Genomic DNA, 21,879 nt, shown 5'->3' with positions numbered 1-21,879 from the left:
TATAGAAATTTTAGTCTCAGAATAATAATAATAAGTTTAAATAGGATTTCAATATGTTGGCTCTCTCAAGCCAACTTAACTAGATGCGAAAGTTCGTCGAGACAAACTTTAAGTTGGCTTGAGAAAGTTTGGACCGGAAAGTTTTTTGCTAGGCGGTTGTTAGGATGTTATGGATGGTCGCTATGGTGTTGCTAGGCGGTTGCTAAGGTATTCTGGGTGGTTGCTAGGCGGTTGCTAGGGTATTTTGGGTGGTTGCTAGGGTGTTCTGGGTGGTTGCTAGGGTGTTTTGGGTGGTTGCTAGGGTCTTTTGTGTGGTTGCTAGGCGGTTGCTAGGGTGTTCTGGGTGGTTGCTAGGATATTTTTGGTGGTTGCTAGGGTCTTTTGGGTGGTTGCTAGGCGGTTGCTAGGGTCTTTTGGGTGGTTGCTAGGCGGTTGCTAGGGTGTTTTGGGTGGTTGCTAGGATATTTTGGGTGGTTGCTAGGGTGTTCTGGGTGGTTGCTAGGGTGTTATGGGTGGTTGCTATGGTGTTGCTAGGCGTTGCTAAGGTATTCTGGGTGGTTGCTAGGCAGTTGCAAGGGTGTTATGGGTGGTTGCTATGGTGTTCTGGGTGGTTGCTAGGGTGTTATGGGTGGTTGCTATGGTGTTGCTAGGCGTTGCTAAGGTATTCTGGGTGGTTGCTAGGCAGTTGCAAGGGTGTTATGGGTGGTTGCTATGGTGTTGCTAGGCGTTGCTAAGGTATTCTGGGTGGTTGCTAGGTGGTGGCTAGGGTGTTCTGGGTGGTTGCTAGGCTGTTTTGGGTGGTTGCTAGGGTGTTTTGTTTAAAGTTTAAAGTAGTTTGAAGTTTAAAGTAGTTTTAAGTTTGATGGAGGGAAAGATAGATTTCCCTGGTTAAATGGTTAAATTTTATCAGTAAGCATATTTTAAAATCTTCATCATAACTTTATCAACAAATCGTAATAATAGGAAAATTATATTGCAAGAACAGCTAATGTGGTGATGGACGCACGTTGTCACAGTAACCAGGTGAAGGAAATGAGGAAATTAAATTGCTACATTATGAGACACAATTGCCCTGCTTCTTAAACCTCAAGGGTTAGAAAATTCCCCCTGTATAGTCAACTTTGTATCTAATGACAAAAGGCATTTCTGATAAATGTGACAGTTGTAATGTACCAGAAAATATTGAGCATGTTATTTTGTGGTGAAATAAATATATTGCTGAGAGGATCAGTTTACATGACAAGATATACGGATTAGAACGTGGATGGATAACGACATTCACATTTGAAGTTAAATAGGAAAAAAAAAAGGAAAGTGTTGAGGCATTACAGGTAAAGATGTTCACATGCAAGATTACTTTTCTTTTCAGCGTCGAGAATTACCACCAATCACACAAGTCTCTGCTGAGCTCATAATGCAATAACCAATCAGATTAGTTACCGATGAAGAAACAATATGCGGGTTCGCGGGAGTTTTTTGCCGCGTTCACCTCAGTCAGTCAGACATTCTGACTGGATTCTGCCCATTCGCTCGAGGAAAAGTGTAGATACGATGTAAGTAAGATATTAATGTATAATCCTTTTGATTTTTCATGCTACTAAAATAACAATGTCCTGTTTTTCTAATGCGTAAAAAGCAATAAACTCCTAAACGGTTCTTGTCATACAAGAATGACATTTCCCCCCAGGGTTCGAAATGACTTAGGACTCTTAAGGGGGGGGGGGGGGGGGGGGGGGGGGGGGGGGGGGGGGTTTGGGTGGTTGCTAGGGTGTTTTGTTTAAAGTTTAAAGTAGTTTGAAGTTTAAAGTAGTTTAAAGTTTGATGGAGGGAAAGATAGATTATAACGGAGGCGCCCGCGCGCTCACTTGCATTGCACGTGAACTGCAGCACGAAACTCAGTGTATGCCTCACACAGACATGACAAATACATCAAATACACAAAGCTTGAAATGTCTTTAAACGAAATAATTCAAAACGAAAAAGGAAAAAGGCTCGATTATGTAATCCATTAGGCCTATTTATGTGCATTTCTCTCTATAAGTGCGTTCACACGGAGATGGCGATCGTCAACTTCATCTTTGCAGCTGAGTCGACACTTTTAGAGAAAACACTTTATTGTTTTTATTAATAAAAATCAATACACGCGTCACCGGATTTACAGATGCACGCACACATGAAATAACAGTCATTATTATTAATTTATTTGTTCTATCTGTAATAAAATAAATAAATAAATAAACATTATTATTAATAATAGCCTACATCTTTTAGAATATTTGATTGAATGCTGAATGTTATTTAAGTAGCCTACTTGTTCAATTTAATAAAATTAAAACTTTAATTGTGATCATTAACATAACTGAATATTAAATATTTAGTGGCCAAGTTTTGCGCAGCTCCCCGTCAATGATCTATTGCACACTCAGCTGGCGCTGTCCCTGCAGAGAAGCTACGTAGGCAGTGTAATTATTATTATTATTATTTTTTTGTTCCGTTACCTCCAACCCCCGTTTTGAGTCGCCGGATCCACCCGCCCTCTGCGCTCCGGGACCTCCCACTTTACAAATTAAGCACTGCCAGTAACCAATCAGATTAGTTAACGATGAAGAAAGAAACTGCTGGTTCGCGGGACCGTTCACGTCATGTGCTGTTCGCCTCAGTCAGCAGGCGCGTTTCCATTACAGATTTCTCAACAGATTCATTTAAACAGCGTATTTATTAATGAACGAAGCAGCGAGTCATTGATTCATTCGTCAACCAATTGATTTAAAAAGCTGATTGATTCATTCAGTAATGTAACACCCATGTCATGAAATTCAGTCATTATTGATCTTTTAAGGAATGTCGATTTTAACCAAAAATTGACAAACGACATTGTGTGCCTTTGAATGCATGAATACATGTAGAGCTAATCTCAGCTATTGTGTTAAGCTTTATATTCGTGCGTCTACTACACTGTATCTGGAAAATTAGTCACAGCGGAGCACATTACAGTGCCTAGTTAACACAGTGTTAATGTTTTGTTGCTATCCTGAGGGTAAGAGAAAAATAAAATAGAATGTTGATTCTGAAAAATATACAAAACATAAACATGAGCATTTGTTTCCTCTTTTGTGAGAGGCTGAGGATGTTGGTGCTAAAGCTAGCATGTGCTCCCCAGTTGGACATGACTAATTAATGAGGTAATTTTTAAAAGCATATGTTTAAAAAATATCACACAAACAACTTTTTGAAAACAAAATATTTTATAAAATGTAAAATGTGACAAAACAAACAGTTGCAAAATTACAAATGAAACAAACACAATAAAAACAAAAACACTTTCAAATAACCACTAAACTAACTTATTTCTAACTTATTAATACTAAACTAACTTATGAATATAAAACTGAACTACTAATATTTAATGAAAACTGATGTAACTAATTAACTAATTATGTACTGAATAGTACAAAATGATTTTATTTAAAAACAAACTGAACTATACTATGAAAACTGATTATATAACTGATTATAACTGATTAACTAATTGAACAAAAAAGTAATAAACTACAAAAATGATTATACTAATTAAAATTAATTGAAATCACACGTTTATTGGCATGTGAAATTTTGATGTGGACTGGCAGCTCCTTGATCAGATCGTCCACACTGCCATGGTAGAGGTCGGTGGGCACTACAAACTCTGTGAAGTCCTCACAGAGGAGAGTGAGGCTGCCATCTTCCTCTGACACCCCAACCACCTGCACGTCAGCAGTCTCCACCAACCTATCCGCAGTCTGGATTTGAACAAAAATACAACTTGCATTCAGGTTTAGATCTCCTTAAAAGCACAATGAATGTATGAATTAAATGCTATACATCAGTTATATTGCACCCTACTAGAAAAATGACATATTGCTACAAGAAAATTATAGCAACCATGTAACCAGCAATGAGAATGGTTAATGCTACAATTCTAAGAATAGGTTAATCAATTTTTATTGGGTGCTTAACTTCATGTTAGACTTACACTGTGCACAGTTTTTAATATGTCTAATGGGGTGGGGGTTTGTTACACGTGTTGTGGATAGAGATGGACAATATTATCGGAGCGTCATCGGTAAAGGCTTAAAATGTAGTCGTCAGCCCGATATGGAAAATTATGCTGATTATGTGCTTGCAATAACTTTCATGTTAGCGATAAGATCATGTCAGCAGTGTCGTCATTCGTGAAGTGAACGTTTGCCTGTGATGAGATTCACTTTATTGGATTGCTGCATTGAACTTGACAATGCGAGTACATTTGCGTCTGGTGTGTGATCCAGCAAGAGCTTTCCCTGGGTCCTAGTGCTTTATTTAGGGGTGCTGTTCTTGTTACAAGTAACATTAAGTTACGCGTGTTTAAGAATAAATTAAGTTGTAATTGATGTCATAAAGTTACAAGTCTGATTTGACTTAATGGTCTGACTCAATCATAACAATAAATTAATATATAAAAAAGAGAGATGTATAACAGCATAGACTATTGGGCAAAATTTAAAATAAAAAAAGTTGGATATTGGCAAAAATCTTGTTCATCCCCATAGAAGCAGCTAATGTGTTTTGCATTGTGTACCTTCACAGTGGTGTAATTGGAAGAATTCAGTTTCCCACGTCCGCTGTCCCAAATGAACACCTTGAGGTGTGTGAGCTCTACCTCATCTCCGAGGTAAAGCTCACACAAGGCTTCCTCCCTCCACAGGGAAACTTCCAGGAGCCTCTGTCCACACCTAAGAGACAGATCCAGGACTGGGACCGGGTTTCCCTGGACCTCTGCCATCCTCAGCACTTGTATCTGCAGAATAATAGCCCAATGGTTGCGTTGTGTTAGGGGTAAGTAATTCAGGTCAAATTACCCTCATTAAGCTTTGGGACCATGGTTGAGTTGTCTAGATAGTTGTGTGAGTAATATTTTTATGGTTTAGCTATACATCTTTTTATTTATTTTTTACTAATTTTAATATTGTTTCTAGCCAATGGAAATTTTTTACATTTGTGTAAAGATTCTCAGTTATCTGGATTAATGTTGTCCTATTTATGGAATTTCCAACTTTGATGTGATACTTTTAAAAATATAATAATATGCTTTTAGGCTTGCGCCTTCATGAGGGTGATTAAATAAACCTGAATCTTTAGGATTCATCTTCATGTAAGCACCAGAGGAATGCAGAAGAAAATATTTGTAGATATTCAGTAATAATGGCATTAAAATAACTCACTTTTTCCACCTGTCCTTGAAGGGAAATGTAGTCCGCTCGGGAAAAGATGTCTTCCTCTGGTGTGACTGGTGATGATGGAGGACACAGGGCGTCTCTGGCAGCCTTTTCCTGCTCTTCATCAATAATGAGTGGTGCTGCCCTGAATTTTTTTGATCCCCGGCCAAAATATAAATTGTTCCTCCCAAATTTAGTCCCAATGCTAATATTTTTTACAAAATAACTTACACCCTCCTCAAAATTTGGTGTCCAATCATTATTGCCACTTAAGTAAATTTTCTTGCCATCACTTAAGGCACTAATCGATCTTGCCTTAAGTGATGCAATTGATATATTTTGGCCAGTCTGTGTAAAGGTAACTGCTCTCTGATCTGATCTGTTCGCCACACATTTACAGTGCATCGGTTCTGGGCGCATGTATGGACTATGTGTTGACATCTAGAGGGTAAGAAAAAAAGTACACAAAATACGTAAGAATACTTTTAATAAAGATTATCTGTTAAAAAAAAAAAATCACACACAAAAAAAAAAAAACAAGCTATCAACTGTCACCCAGAATTTAAACGAATTAAACTGCATTTAAATACTGAGTGACAGTTGAGAGCTAGAGTTGCTGTGACAACCCTGGCGCATCTTCTGATTAACAGCTAACTAATTGTCTTCCTCACTTTTCAGGATTGCCATGGCAACTCAAGCTCTCAACTGTCACTCAGTATTTAAATGCAGCTTAATTTACTTCAATATACTCATTATAACACCTTAATGTAGTGAAAAACCTTATAAATACATGTAAATACTACACAAGTGCAAGAAAACAACAACAAAACATTTCCAAGTAAAAAAAAACTGTCCAGTCAGGCAGTGAGAAAAAAATCTCTCTGACAGGCTCCCTCTTTTTACTTCAAACTGAGAGAATTATTATTATTTTTTACTTCATTCTTCACAAAAATATATTTATTTATGTAATATGTGAAGTACGAAGTAAAAAAAAAGAGAGTAATTCTCTGTATGAAGTAAATAAAAAAGGAGACAAGGCCGGTCAGAGGACTTTTTTTCACTGCCTGACTGGACAGTTTTTCATTTTTTGAGGTAAATCTTTAATTTACAGACTTTTTATCAATGACTTTCAATGAATAAACAAATTCTTATTTGAAAGATATTGATAAAATTTATTGTGAAGGAAAGATTTACCTCAAAAAATGAAAAACTGTCCGGTCAGGCAGTGAGAAAAAAATCTCTCTGACAGTCTTCCTCTCTTTTTACTTCAAACTGAGAGAAGTATTATTATTTTTTACTTAATACTTCACAAAAATATATTTATTTATGTAATATGTGAAGTAGGAAGTAAAAAAAGAGAGAATAATTCTCTGTTTTAAGTAAATAAAAAAAGGGAGACAAGGCCGGTCAGAGGACTTTTTCTCACTGTCTGAGTGGACAGTTTTTCATTTTTTGAGGTAAATCTTTAATTTACACGACATTTTATCAATGACTTTCAATGAATAAACAAATAAGTAACATGAATGAATAAATAAATTCTTATTTGAAAGACATTGATACAATTTATTGTAAAGATTCTGACAGCCTTAGGGATTTCTTTTTTAACTTGGAAAAGTTTATTTTTTGTTAATGTTTCCTTTTTGAAATGTTAATAACGTTACAGTATTGAAATAAAACACAGATTCCCTTGTCAGAGAATGTCCTATCATGGTAAATTAGATTATTCGAATTTCGTAATATTAAAATTAAATTAAATGTATTGTGAAATTAACTTAATTAATTATACATTATACATATTAACAGTTATACATTTTATATCTTCCAGCTCACCTCTAATAATCTGTTGTGTGGGAGCTGCGTCTGGAGTCCTCCGCAATGAAGTGGACTGTGGCTGTGAGCAGCTTTTAAGGGATTCAGGTTGCGCGCATCTCCTGGTCAATGCGCGCGAGTTTTGATATATATTTGTACCGTGTAGGCTAATTTTGTTTATTTATTGTAATGAATATTTTAAACGTGTGATTCATTTTATTTATTGTAATTAATATTTTTAGCTTGTAATTAATTTTATTTTAAATGAAAGGTTTTTTTTTTTTTAACGGACAGCTTTTAACGGACTCAGCTCTCCTGCGCTGGTATGGGTAGGCCTAATGCCTAAACATTCCCTTTTGATGAATAGTTTTAACTTGTAAGGATTTAAATTTGAAATAAATCCCTATTAAAATGTATTTGCCTTTGCTATTCATTGTTTTATTAAATTAATTACAGATTAAAAACGATCTGACGAAACCATGTTGTCCCAAAAAAGTTTTTTACTGACTTCTGACAAGTAGGCTAGTTGTTGCCTAATGTAGGCTACCCTATTAATTAAACCTTTCTGGTTTTTTTTATTATTATTAAATTAATTACGGACTAATTGATTAAGTGGACTGGCTGTGCGAGCTTTTAATGGACTCTGGGTACGCGCATCTCCTGCTCGGTCTGTGAGTGCGCGGGCGCGTTTTGATTTTTATTTATTGTAATGAACTTTATAAATTTGTAATTAATTGTCTGTATTGTAATGAATATTTGTAACTTGAAATTCATTTTATTTAAAATAAAAGGCTTTTAACGGACTCTGGCTGCGCGCATCTCATTCTCTCTCTCTGTGTGTGTGCACCAGAGTGCACTCTTTGATTCATATTTTTAACTTATAATTAATTTGATTGTTATTCATATTTTTAACTTGATTAATTATTTATTGTAATAAATATTTTTAACTTGTAATGACTTTTATTTAAAATAAATCACTATTAAATCTATTTTGCCAGCAATTTTTGTATTAAATTAATTACGGATGATTAAGACCGATCTACACGGATTTCCTATTACCCTTTTTGCCGACTTCTAACTTGTCTAATTGTTGCCTAATTAAACCTTTCCGATTTTTATTACAGACGAGCCACCATTTGTTACTGTGGCTGTGCGCAGCTTTTAACGGACTCTGGCTGCGCGCATCTCCTGCTCTCAGTGTGCGCACGCTTTGATTAATATTTTTAACTTGTAATGACTTTTATTTAAAATAAATCCCTATTAAATCTATTTTGCCTGCTTTTAATTAAATTAATTACGGATGTTTAACCGATCTACATGGATTGCCTATTACCCTTTTGCTGACTAACTTGTCTAGTTGTTGCCTAATTTATTAATTAAACCTTTTTGTGTTTTATTACGGACTAGACCCCATTTGTTATGCCCAGTCGCTTTAAAGGGTCGCTAAAAATTCGGTGTCGTTTTGATTAATATTTTTAACTTGTAATTTAATTTATTGTAATGAATATATATTTTTTTTACCTTGTAATTAATTAAATTTAAAATAAAAGGCTGTCCGAGGCTTTTAATGGACTCTGGCTGCAGCTGGCATCTCCTGTTCTGTGTGCACGCGCGCGTTCTTATGCATATTTTTAACTCCTAATTAATTTTATTTATTCTAATATTTTATATTTAAAATAAATCCCTATTTAATGTAATTTGACTAATTAAACTTGATTATAAGGGTGTTGGGTTTTAGCATTTAAACGAATGTAACGGCTGGCCAATTAGACTGTTGAATGCTGCATAACTAATGAGCGATCATTCTGGAATTTTCCAGGCCTGAGCTTGTGTTGGGTGAGTAAGAAAATATGTCATTAAAATGTGTGTGGGTCAACGATTTGAATGCAGTTAAACGTATTGGATTATAAATGTGTATAACTGCTGAAACACGAATAATAATTTATTTCCATTAAGCATTACGCTAATTATGTCGTGAGGAGGATTGTGTAACGATTTCTGTCTTCCGTCTAATTTGTTCGTTATGTTAAAAACATTCACTTATATCCCTAGTATTCGTTATTTTGATATTAAATTGGACTTTTTGCTCCTGTTTATATGAAATGCGGACGCCGTCAGATACGCTTTTGGTAAACGTAACGTTAATATCGGTTTCATTCATACTCGACGCCGGGGGGCGCTCAAAGTCCACAAGTTAGACTAAAGTCAGTCATAAAACACATGAATCAGTCAAAAAGTTGATAGAGACTTATGACCCTATTTTTTACAGTCTATGCTTATGACTGATGAAACATGAAAACAATAAACACGATGGTGACAGAATATAGTTTGTCATCTCGTATTTTCTTAAGAATAATGTATATTAAATGCAATGCGAATCGACATAGCCTAGCGTTTATCACTGTGTATAATACTAACGTTATGTATTTTCTGCCTCGTTTTGTGATAAGAAGCATCTGGGATCGATAAAAAAAAGAAGTTATTTTATCAATGGCGTTTTAAAGTGAGTTTTGGTTAAAAACAAAACAAAAACGCCATTGTATTCATCTTATTGTCATGTTGATGCTTAAGTCACGATGAGAAAACATGCACTTTTGACTGCAAAAGTCACCAAAGCCAATCTAATAATGCTAACGTTACTTTTATTAATAGAAACATATCAGTCCATCCATCCATACCTGTGTATTATCTGACCTATTTCTCCGTTTCTTTTATGTGACTGAACACATGTCTGTAAAAATCTTGCCAGTTCATTGCATCCATTGCGGTAAGTAATCTTTTTAACTGACTGTCACATTCAGTATTTGCATTTACAATAGATGAGGAATGGCAATCTACATCAGCATGTTTCAGAATATTAATAACCTCTTTTATTAAGCATTTCAGATTTGAATAACATTTTTGGGATCAAAATTACTTATTAGGTTTCGTATCTCCTCCACTATCTCCACTACCCACTGCCATCAGCATCTTCATTTCAAGGTAATTCACTTATTCACATTCACTGCACTGATACAAATAAGCAATGTCTCTCTTGCATGGTTTGTTTTCTTTTTGTTTCTGATATGATTCAGTATCAATAGCTGTTTTTATTTTCATTCATCCATAGGGTTGAGGCTGCTTTGACTGTCAATGCAAGTAACACACACACACACACACACACACACACACACACACACACACACACACACACACACACACACACACACACACACACACAACATGTTAATCAGACACATTAATCATATCTTGTTATTTATTTATTTATTTATACACAATTATACAGGTCCTGTAGGGTTCAAATACACATTGCTGTCTTAGTATTTAATGTAAATAACTTTTACTAAATATTTTACACATTTACACATTAGTAGAAATTAGAGTGAAGGTTAATTCATTTATTTGTAGGACATGTGCAGTTTGTGTAAATGTGTTGAGTAAAAACTAGGTTTTGTAGCTTAAATCAACAGCTTGATTTGTGTGAGATTTGTTTCTCTTTTTTCCCCCCACAGTAGATTGGACATCTTTATTTTACATCTATGTAAGAACAATGTTAACATTTATTGGGGTAGCATCATCACCCAAAAATATAGTTAATTTTGCATAAATGTAGTTCAGTAATATGTTGAAAATATGTTGATTACTGTATTTTGTATTTATTTGTGATTACATTGTCTCCCCTCTTTACAGTAAGTAATCATTTAATAATTATTTTAATATAATTGTTTTATTATTATTATATTATCACAATTTTCTGATCAGTGAAGTTTTAAGTTCACATTTGTATTCCTGTTTTCTGTAAAGAATGTAATTAACTTGTTTTCTTCTGTGTGTCTCTCTCTCTCTGTGCGTGTCCTTTACTGTCCTTTACTGTGCTGTCCTATCTATGCCTTTATATCCATTTTCACTCAAACATTATCTCGCTTGAATCTCTATCTCTCGCCCATTCTATTCTTTCTCTTAACACCCAAAAAAACTGGCTGCTATCAAAAAAACGCTGCTGCACTGCTTGCTGCTTCGCTTGCCTGCACCCCAAACGCAAACCGCGATTTTTCCCAACGCGTGATCCAAAAACGCACCTGCACGCTTGCACGCATCTTTGAAAATAATGAACCAGAAACACACTTGACTATTGAAAAACTTGACCCTCTGAAAAACTTGACCATAAAAAAACTTGATCATTGAACCCAGGTGAGAACTGTGCACTACAGATACAGAGAGAGAGAATTGTCGGAATTGAAGTCGGAATATCAACTAATTGTTTAATCAACTTTAATCAACTTCACATTATTTAATTCATTGTTGTCTTGTTATATATACAATATTTAACCTTTTTGTGTATCAAGTTACATAAAAGGCATTAGCTTTGTGTTCTACTTCAAGTATCAGTAAATATAAACATTTTTATCCATTCCTAAAACATATTTGCTTGATTGCCAGTGCTCGAACATCACCATGCCAAGAAAAGGAAAGAGGAGTGAATCTCAGAAACAGCGCAAAAACCTAAAAGCTTCATGTGGCACCAGTAGCAGTACTTCTAGAGCAGGTATGGTTGGTGAAAACCCGTATGTTCTGTCTGTTACAGCATCGCACTTTCAAGGTGATACTAGGTACAAGATTTACTCCAGAGGCTATCAGTGTACGTGCAATGCCTTAATGTTCCTAGCTGTCCATAATGAATGTAATGAGTTGCGCCGTTTCGATTTAGACCACATTTTACACAAAGGTGATGCAGTTTACACTAGTGTCAAACGAACACTGTGGAGCAAACGACAATTTGTGGCTAATTTTTTAAACTTTGATGAGCTGCCAAGCACAGTTAAGACCAACTCAGCTTGCTACAACATCCTGAAACATCCTCAGAGAGTTGGATTTCTAAAAGATTCACCTGTCCTAGGCGAGTATGAAAACCTTGAGAATACTCTGCAGTGTCTCAGAGCTGATGTGAGTGATGCGTTGCTGATGTGTGGATGCACGTGTATCGCCGTATTCAGAGATCGCTCAGGGAGGTTTGGTTATTTTGATCCTCACTGCAGATCAGCATATGGAATGCCTGAAGATGAAAGCACTGGTACGGCCGTGATGTTGACCTTCTTCCGTTTAGAAGACCTGATCGAGAGGCTGATGCTATTGTTTCAAGGGTGTTTCGATTTGAGAGACCAGCAACAATTTGATCTGTTGCCTGTATCGTTCATTAACCGAATAACTGAAAGAAGTGTACGTCCTGAACTCTCCCTGAACTGCTGTGAGCTTGAACGTGATGTACAACCATCCACCTCTTTTGAGAACGAAGCTCTGTCAAACAATGAACAATGCAGGTCTGCTGATGTCTCACAACTGTATGTTCAAGTCCAAGATGTGCAACCATCCACCTCTTTTGAGAACGAAGCTCTGTCAAACAATGAACAATGCAGGTCTGCTGATGTCTCACAACTGTATGTTCAAGATCCGGTTCAACAACTATCTGAGATTACCGTTAATGGAGCCACATCAACTAATGATCAAGCCCACTTGACTTGTCAAGATAAAATGGACATTATAACTTCTGTCACTCAGAATCAAGACGGTAATAAAAATGTGTCATTCAGTGAACTTTCTCATGGCATGCTGTCACAGGATCAATTATCGTTGTCATCTCCTAATCACCAATATTCACAATCGACAATTAAGCAGACAGAAAAACTGAACAAGACTCGGAAACTAAAGGCTTATTATCAAAAAAGGAACAAAGAAATGGTTCAGAGGCAAGGTGTTTATGACAAAAAACAGGCTGTACGTAAAGTCTATGATTATAAAAAAAGTAGTGAATACAGGCAAAGACATAACCAAGCAATGAAAAACAATTATAAAAATATTAATGAATACAGAGAGCGAAAAAAGGCATATATTATTAGCAAGTACAGAAATATTGAACAATTCAGGGAGAAACAAAAGAATTATATAATTAAAAATTACAGGAATGATGCACAATTCAGGGAGAAACAGAAGAATTATATATTGAGGAATTATAGGAACAATGTTAAATATAAGGAGCAGCATAAGCAATACCTTGTTGATAGATATTTAAAGGATCCAATTTTTAGGCAAAGGCAAATAGACCATTACACGAACCGATGTAAAAATGATCCTAACTTCTATGAAAAAAGGAAGAACATTTTTAAACAACGTTATCACTGTGATGCACATTTTAGGGCTAGGCAGAAAGAATATAATTTATTCAAATCTAAAAACAAAATATCTGCATTCAAGGCACTTCACACAGTACAGTGTGCACAAACCATACAGCACAAATACAAAAACATGAATCTGATGCGCCAGCAGAGAGACACGTTACAAAATAACCAGCCTGACGCAGTACAAGATCCGACTGTGTTAAGAGCCTTAAATGTTTTCAGAAATGTTATAAAACAGGGGCCAACTTATGTCTGCACATGCTGTGCCAGAGCGCTCTTCTCAAATCAAGTCAAATCATGTGATCGTGAGCGCTATCAGAAGAACCCGACAGTTGCTTCAGTTTGCTTGACTGGGAACTATGTTCATGTCTGCTCCGACTGCCCTGATCAATGTGCCTTGGAGAACAGGAAAACAGAGTGGATCTGTCACTGCTGCCATAACACACTATTGAGAGGTCTGATGCCAGACATTGCTGTAGCCAATAATCTTCAGTTCGCTGCCATTCCTCCAGAACTCTGCGATTTGAATGTTCTTGAAAGACACGTTATTGCAAAGTACATTCCTTTTGCTAAGATTGTTACACTACCGAAAGGCCAGCAAAGAGCTATAAAAGGTGCCGTGATTTCTGTTGCATCTGAAGTAGAAACAACAGTGAATTCCTTACCCAGACCAAGTAGTGAATCACAACTGCTTACAGTGAAACTCAAAAGACGTCTGTGTTACCAAGGCCACTATCAGTTTCAGACTTTGAACATGCAAAAGGTTTTGTCTGCTTTAAGAAAACTAAAAGATATCCATTCAGAATATAAAGATATCGTCATTAATGCAGAACTCTCTCAAGAAGAAATGTTTAATGAGCAAGAAGAGTGTGCAAATGACATCAATGCGTCTGAAGAAGAAATGTTTAATGAGCATGAAGAGTGTGCAAATGACATCGATGCCCCTGATGAGGAAATGGATATTGAGAACAGTAGACAAAGTGAGAACACTGAAGAACAGAGCAATGAGAATGAACCCAATGATTCTAACGATGACACTACTGCAGAAGAGCAATCGAGAGGCCTTGCCTTGGACACATGTCTTCAGCCCCCAGATCTTGGCCAGCAGCTGTTGTCTTATGATGATGGGATATTTTGCATTGCCCCAGCAGAGAGAAACTCTCCTGTAAACACTTTCAAAATTCCTAAACTTGAGTCTATGGCGTTTCCAGTGCAGTTTCCTGATGGCACGAACACATTTGATGAGCCTGGTAGAGCAAAACATGTTTCCCCCAGCAGATACTTTAACTCTAGACTATTCTCTATTGACAATCGTTGTGCGAAGGATACCAACTATATCTTCTTTGCGCAGTTTGTAACTGAAATTAACATGGCAACATCTAGTATGTCTATCCAACTACGGAAAGGAAAACCCATGACCCGTGATGGACGCAGAATAAACTGTTCAATGCTGCAGGACAAACAGGAGCTAGAAAAGCTTATAATAAATAAGGAAGCTACACGATTCATGCAACCATTAAGAGGGACTCCAGCATACTGGGAGAAATCTCTCCGTGATCTGTTTGCTATGCTAAGACAGCTGGGCACTCCTACATTTTTCTGTACGTTTAGTGCTGCTGAGATGAGATGGCCTGATGTGATTACTGCTATTAAAGCACAACAAGGTGAAACTGTGAACTTTGCTGAATTAGACTGGTCCGAAAAATGTGAAATCCTCAGAAGTAACCCTGTGACAGCGATGAGAACGTTTGAGAAACGAGTTGAAGCATTGATGAGAGATTTGATCAATTCCCCTGCTCGACCTATCGGTGAGGTAATTGACTTTTTTTACAGAGTAGAGTTCCAGCTACGTGGCTCTCCACACATTCACTGCTTATTTTGGGTTAAAGATGCTCCAGAGTTTGAAAAAGATCAAGATCAGGATGTGTGTGATTTCATTGATAAATACATCTCATGCAAATTACCAGACCCAGACAAAGACCCAGAACTACATAAAATTGTAAGTGAAGTACAGATGCACAGTCGTAACCACTCAAAATCCTGTAGAAAGAACAAGAAGCACTGCCGGTTTGGATTTCCTAAACCACCCATTACTAGAACCATGATATCACGCCCCAGGCCTCCTCCTGCAGATCAGTCTGATGAAGGTAATGAAGCAGAGGAAAGAAATGATGCCAGTTTCGCAAAAGAACAGCTACAGAATGTGTGGGATCTACTGAATGACTCAACTCAGAGTTTTGATAGCATTACACAGCTGCTTCATAAAGTAAATATGACTTATGAAGACTACGAGAAACATATCGATACTATTTCTACATCAAGTTCAATATTTATGGAGAGGCGACCACAGGACTGCTGGGTTAACGGCTATAATCCAATGTTGTTAAGAGCCTGGGATGCAAACATGGACATACAGTTCATTCTGAACCCCTACAGCTGTATCATGTATATTGTCTCGTACATTTCAAAAGCTGAGCATGAGATGAGTGATTACCTTAAGAAAGTGGTAAAAGACTCAAGCCATGATAACCTGTCTGAACGTGAGTGCATGAAGCAGATCATGAATGCCTACTCAAAGAACAGAGAAGTCAGTGCTCAGGAGGCAGTCGCTCGCACATGCAGTCTGAAATTAAAATCATCATCACGTGCTGTTATATTCATACCTACTGATGACAACGCTGTAAAGATGAGTTTACCAATGAGGTGCTTGGAGAGCATGGATGATGACATAGAGAATGTGTGGATGACAGGATTGCCAGAAAAGTACAAGGCCAGACCAAACAGACCTGAATTTGAGAACATGTGCATGGCTGAATTTGCAAGTGAATACCGCATTGTTTATGCAGGAAAGACAAAAGGTAAAAATGTTTTGCCACTTCAAAAAAACTTGGGACACATACAGAAAAGAACAAGAGGAAAACCTGCTGTCATCAGATTTGCCCGTTTTTCACAGCAGAAAACCCCAGAAAAATTCTATGGAACTTTTCTAAAGCTTTACTTGCCGTATCGCTCAGATGAGCAGCTGAAGTCGGCCAGATTCCAGACATACGAATCATTTTATGCATTCGCTTCAGTAAAACTACCAGGAACTGATGAACTGCAGCGCGTGTGCAATATTGTGAACGAAAACCGTGAGAAATATGAAAAACATAATGAGGCTATAGAAAAGGCAATTGAGGATTTTGAACAGAATGGTCCAGTTGAAGATGCATGGACTACATTGGCTCCAGCAAATGAACTGATCCGTTTGGAGAGCATATCAGAACGTGAACCCACTGATCCTAATGATGTGAACGAGCAGGACGATATTCCTGAATACACAGCATCTACCTCTGTCAGTAACACGGCTATGCCACTCGTGGAAGCTACCCAACAAAATCATGCACAGATTCGCAAAATGTACCAGAGCTTGAATCAAACACAAGCTTCCATATTTTATGCAGTCCGAGACTGGTGCAAAAGATGTGTCTCTGGTGAAAACCCACAACAATTTCTGTATTTTTTGAATGGAGGCGCAGGAGTTGGTAAATCGCACGTCATCAAATCTATTTATGCAGAAGCAACCAAGATTTTGCGCAGGCTTCCATGCATACAAGAGCATACTGACATTTCCAAGCCAACCGTTCTTTTAACAGCATTCACAGGAACCGCAGCCTTTAACATCTCAGGTAAAACACTGCACTATCTTCTGAAACTCCCGAGAAGCTTGAAGCCTCCATACCAAGGCCTGGGAAACAGCTTGGATGAAATCAGGGCAGACCTTTCTAATGCACACATTTTAATTATCGACGAAATATCAATGGTGTCAAAACAGTTGTTTTCCTATGTGAACTGGAGACTGCAACAGATTAAAGGAAACCAGAAACCTTTTGGTGGCTTATCTGTATTAGCTGTGGGAGATTATTATCAGTTACCACCTGTGGGAAGAGCAAAACCACTCTGTGTGTATGAGGACCATGTGCTGGACTTCTGGACAGATCATTTTCAAATGATAACTATGACACAGATCATGAGACAGAGAGATGATCTTGCATATGCTGAGCTGCTCAACAGACTGAGAGTAAAAAGGAAGCACGAGAAACTAACTGATGCAGACAGGTGCATGTTAGAAACTGTCATAAGATCCTCCCCTGAAGAGTGTCCCACTGATGCATTACACATCTATGCAACCAATAAAGAGGTAGACAATCACAACAGTGAAGCCATATCCTCACGCTTTTCAAATGTCATTACCATAAATGCACATGATTACAAAAAAGATCCCCGAACAGGAGAAATGAAAAGACAAGCAGCACCATTTAAAGGAGACAATCGTGACCTTATTGACACACTACAGATTGCTATTGGTGCACGAGTGATGCTAACCAGAAATATTGATGTGGAAGATGGACTGGTAAATGGCACTTTTGGCAAGGTGGCAAAAATAACAACTCAGACCCGAGATGGATTGGTTCAATTAATTGGTCTTCATTTAGATAATATGACTGCTGGACAGAAACATCGCAACAAAGCACCTGGTGGAGATGACAACATTGTCTATATTGAGAGGTCAGAGGAACCACTGAAAAGAAAAGGAACAATTCGAAGACAATTTCCCATGAAGCTTGCTTTCGCATGTACCATCCATAAAGTGCAAGGAATGACGACTCACTGCGCTGTTGTATCTCTGAAGCACATATTCGAATCAGGCATGGCATACGTTGCACTCAGCAGAACAACATCACTCAGTGGATTGCACATTACTGACTTTGATGAAAAGAAAGTCTTCTGTAATCCAGAAATAAGTGCCTCCTTGGAGAACATGCCAAGAGCGGATTTTCAAAGTATCCAGCCCATCCTACATATTGTACAGGATTCCAACCTGAATTCAGCTCTTAAAATCATTCATCATAACACAGAGGGACTGGAGTGTCATATGGAGGATTTAAAATGCCACCATGAGCTTCTCTTGGCTGATGTTTTGTGCCTCACTGAAACACACCTGTCAGGCTCAGCTGTTCCTGCACATCTACATCTGGATGGATACACCATGTACAAACGCAACAGGCATGCATCCTACACAAACTATGCACATTTGGCAAACAAGAATGGTGGTGGAGTGGCCATTTATGTGAAGAACAGCTTTAAAGTTTCTCCTCTGATGTATATACAGAATGTTACTGACTTGGAATATTTGGTTTTGAAGATAGAAGCCCCCAAACAAGCACTTCTCGCTGTAATCTACAGACCACCAAGTTATAATTTGGCAGAGTTTTTGGCACACCTGAACGCCCTCTTGACATCTCTGGAGATCATCGATTTCAGGCCTCTAATCGTCTGTGGCGACTTCAATGAAGATCAGCTTTCTCGTTGCAACAAACCTATTCTCAATTTGTTTGAAGATAGAGGATACACACAGCTAATCAGCACCGGGACAACAGAAAAAAACACTCTTCTAGATCCTGTGTTCATAAGCGGCGCACACTCAAACGTCAGAGCAGGAGTTCTACAGACGTATTACAGCTATCATGATCCGGTATATTGTGTTTTAGAGTAGAAACATCAAATATATCATCACTAATCTGCATCACACATTCAACCCTGCTGTAAGATAACATCTTTATTTCAAGAAAAAAAAATACTAATTCAAATAAATGTATACTACAAAACTGTTCACATTGTCTACTTCTTGTGTGCATGTGTGTGTGAATGTGTTACATATAGACTGTGTGTGTGTGTGTTTGTTTGTTTGTTTGTTTGTTTGTTCGTTAGATAAGGAATGGATGGAGAGTGAATGTCCTTTTCCAAGGATCGCCACCTTGACGTGGTGGAAAGGCTTGAGTGTTCCAGTGATCCCAAGAGTGAGTAATTCTGGAGCTTTTTACTCCAGTTTGACTTGCTTACGGGTGAGGTTCCAGACTAAGTGCGATCCAAATTGGCATTAACTAAATAAAATAATTTTTGAAGCATAATTACTTGATTTTGTCTTTCTTGATCCACACACACATTCAGACACACTCACTCACTTACACACACACACACACACACACAAGCACACACGCACAGACACGCTCACTCTCTCACACACACACACACACACACACTTTCACACTCACCACACAAACACTCATACTCACTCACACACACACACACACACACACACACACACACACACACACACACACACACACACACACAGACAAGCTCATTAACTCAACACACACACTCACACACATAGACACACACACTCTCTCTCTCTCTCTCTCTCTCTCTCTCACACACACACACACTCAGAGTTTATATGAGTTTATACTTTATAAGTGTACAAGTTTTTGAGTTAAGAGTTTATAAGTTTAAATGAGTGTGTACAAGTTTTTGAGTTTAGAGTTTATAAGTTTAAATGAGTTTAAGAGTTCAGAGTTTATTAATTTATGAGTTTAAGAGTTCATAAGTCTATGAATTCATGAGTTTATAAGTTAATTAGTTTATAAGTGTATGAGTTTAGTTCATTAGTTTAAATGAGTCTCATTGGCTAATATAGTATATAGAACGGCAGTTTAGTTTACTCTTCAAGGTGTTTAGATTTAAATTTTCGACATACACACACAAGCACAGACACTCACTCTCTCTCACACACACACTCACTAACACACAGACAAGCTCATTAAATCACACACACACACAAACACACTCAGAGTTTATAAGTTTAAATGAGTGTGTACGAGTTTTTGAGTTTACACACACACACACACACACATAGACACACACACTCTCTCTCACACACACAATTACACTAGGTTGTTCTGGGTGGTTGCTATGATGTTGCTAGGTGGTTGCTAGGGTGTTTTGGTGGTTGCTATGGTGTTACTAGGTGGTTGGTAGTTATCACAGATGGTTACTATGGAGTTTTTATAGAGTTCTTAGCATGATCTTGGCATGATTTAACACTTAACTAATCGCTATTAGCATGTAGCTATTCACTGCTAGCATATGTAGCATGTTGGAAGTGCTGTTTGCTAGCATGAGTCAAAAGAGCCAAACCTCATCTCTATACGATGTTCTGATACAGAGATATAGGTCTTGCAAAACGGTTGCTAGGGTACTCAAGTTTGGTTGCTATGGAGTTGCTTGGGAGCTGGGAGCTTTAAACTTAAGAAGTTTAAATTGGTTTGAAGTTTAAAGTAGTTTAAAGTAGTTTGAAGTTTATGATAGATATATAAATAAGTTAGATAGATACAAACAAACACACACACACACACACACACACACACACTCACACAGACTACCTCGCTCACACACTCACTCAGACACACACACACACACACACACACACACTCAGAGTTTATGAGTTTAGAGTTTATAAGTGTACAAGTTTTTGAGTTTAGAGTTTATAAGTTTAAATGAGTTTAGAGTTCAGAATTTATTAATTTATGAGTTTAAGAGTTCATAAGTCTATGAATTCATGAGTTTATTAGTTAATTAGTTATTAAATTTAAGTTAATTAGTTTATAAGTGTATGAGATTAGAGTTTATTAGTTTAAATGAGTTTCATTGGCTAATATATATAGAATGGCAGTTTGAATTAGTTTTCAAGGGATTTAGATTTAAATTTTTGTCGGTTGGTGAGTTTGAATTTTTTTAGAATGCCCAATGTTAAGTCAATGGGAGTTTTTCCGAGTTTTGATCGTCATTTTTAGGAAAACCGTAAGTCCGATCAGTCTGAAAATAGATAGCACACTTAGTCAGAAAAGTTTGAGTGTCTGAGCCGAGTTTGGAGTACGTAGAGTTAAAGCTCTAGGACGAGTTTCATATAGAAATTTTAGTCTCAGAATAATAATAATAAGTTTAAATAGGATTTCAATATGTTGGCTCTCTCAAGCCAACTTAACTAGATGCGAAAGTTCGTCGAGACAAACTTTAAGTTGGCTTGAGAAAGTTTGGACCGGAAAGTTTTTTGCTAGGCGGTTGTTAGGATGTTATGGGTGGTCGCTATGGTGTTGCTAGGTGGTTGCTAAGGTATTCTGGGTGGTTGCTAGGCGGTTGCTAGGGTATTTTGGGTGGTTGCTAGGGTGTTTTGGGTGGTTGCTAGGCGGTTGCTAGGGTGTTTTGGGTGGTTGCTAGGCGGTTGCTAGGTGGTTGCTAGGGTATTCTGGGTGGTTGCTAGGATATTTTTGGTGGTTGCTAGGGTCTTTTGGGTGGTTGCTAGGCGGTTGCTAGGGTGTTTTGGGTGGTTGCTAGGCGGTTGCTAGGGTCTTTTGGGTGGTTGCTAGGGTCTTTTGGGTGGTTGCTAGGCGGTTGCTAGGGTCTTTTGGGTGGTTGCTAGGGTCTTTTGGGTGGTTGCTAGGGTCTTTTGGGTGGTTGCTAGGGTGTTCTGGGTGGTTGCTAGGCGGTTGCTAGGGTGTTCTGGGTGGTTGCTAGGCTGTTTTGGGTGGTTGCTAGGATATTCTGGGTGGTTGCTAGGCGGTTGCTAGGATATTTCTGGTGGTTGCTAGGGTCTTTTGGGTGGTTGCTAGGCGGTTGATAGGATATTTTGGGTGGTTGCTAGGGTCTTTTGGGTGGTTGCTAGGCGGTTGCTAGGGTCTTTTGGGTGGTTGCTAGGGTCTTTTGGGTGGTTGCTAGGCGGTTGCTAGGGTCTTTTGGGTGGTTGCTAGGGTCTTTTGGGTGGTTGCTACGGTGTTCTGGGT

General features: G+C 37.7%; 2 protein-coding genes across 4 annotated transcripts in view; one reads left to right on the top strand and one right to left on the bottom strand.

Moving 5' to 3' along the window:
* Positions 1–21,879, top strand: part of LOC311295724 (GTPase IMAP family member 8-like) — a 527,136-nt gene that overhangs the window by 113,239 nt on the left and 392,018 nt on the right. The window lies entirely within an intron of this gene.
* Positions 3,372–5,353, bottom strand: LOC311294570 (uncharacterized protein; the record flags this gene model as incomplete). Of its 2 annotated transcripts, XR_014628076.1 has the most annotated exons (3): positions 3,372–3,779; positions 4,598–4,816; positions 5,241–5,353. XR_014628076.1 is itself a non-coding variant. In XM_084415518.1 (2 exons), 2 exons carry the CDS (start codon positions 4,799–4,801, stop codon positions 3,567–3,569), a joined length of 417 nt encoding a protein of 138 aa, XP_084271644.1. In that variant the 3' UTR covers positions 3,372–3,566. The 2 variants fall into 2 exon arrangements, 1 of the variants encoding a protein (XP_084271644.1); XM_084415518.1 differs by lacking the exon at positions 5,241–5,353 and having other exon boundaries at positions 4,598–4,801.

Source organism: Rutilus rutilus, assembly GCF_951802725.1.
Source record: "Rutilus rutilus genome assembly, chromosome: 8".
NCBI classification, from domain to species: domain Eukaryota; kingdom Metazoa; phylum Chordata; class Actinopteri; order Cypriniformes; family Leuciscidae; genus Rutilus; species Rutilus rutilus.
Note: the sequence above shows the minus strand (reverse complement) of the source record. Positions and strands in the feature narration are given on the sequence as shown.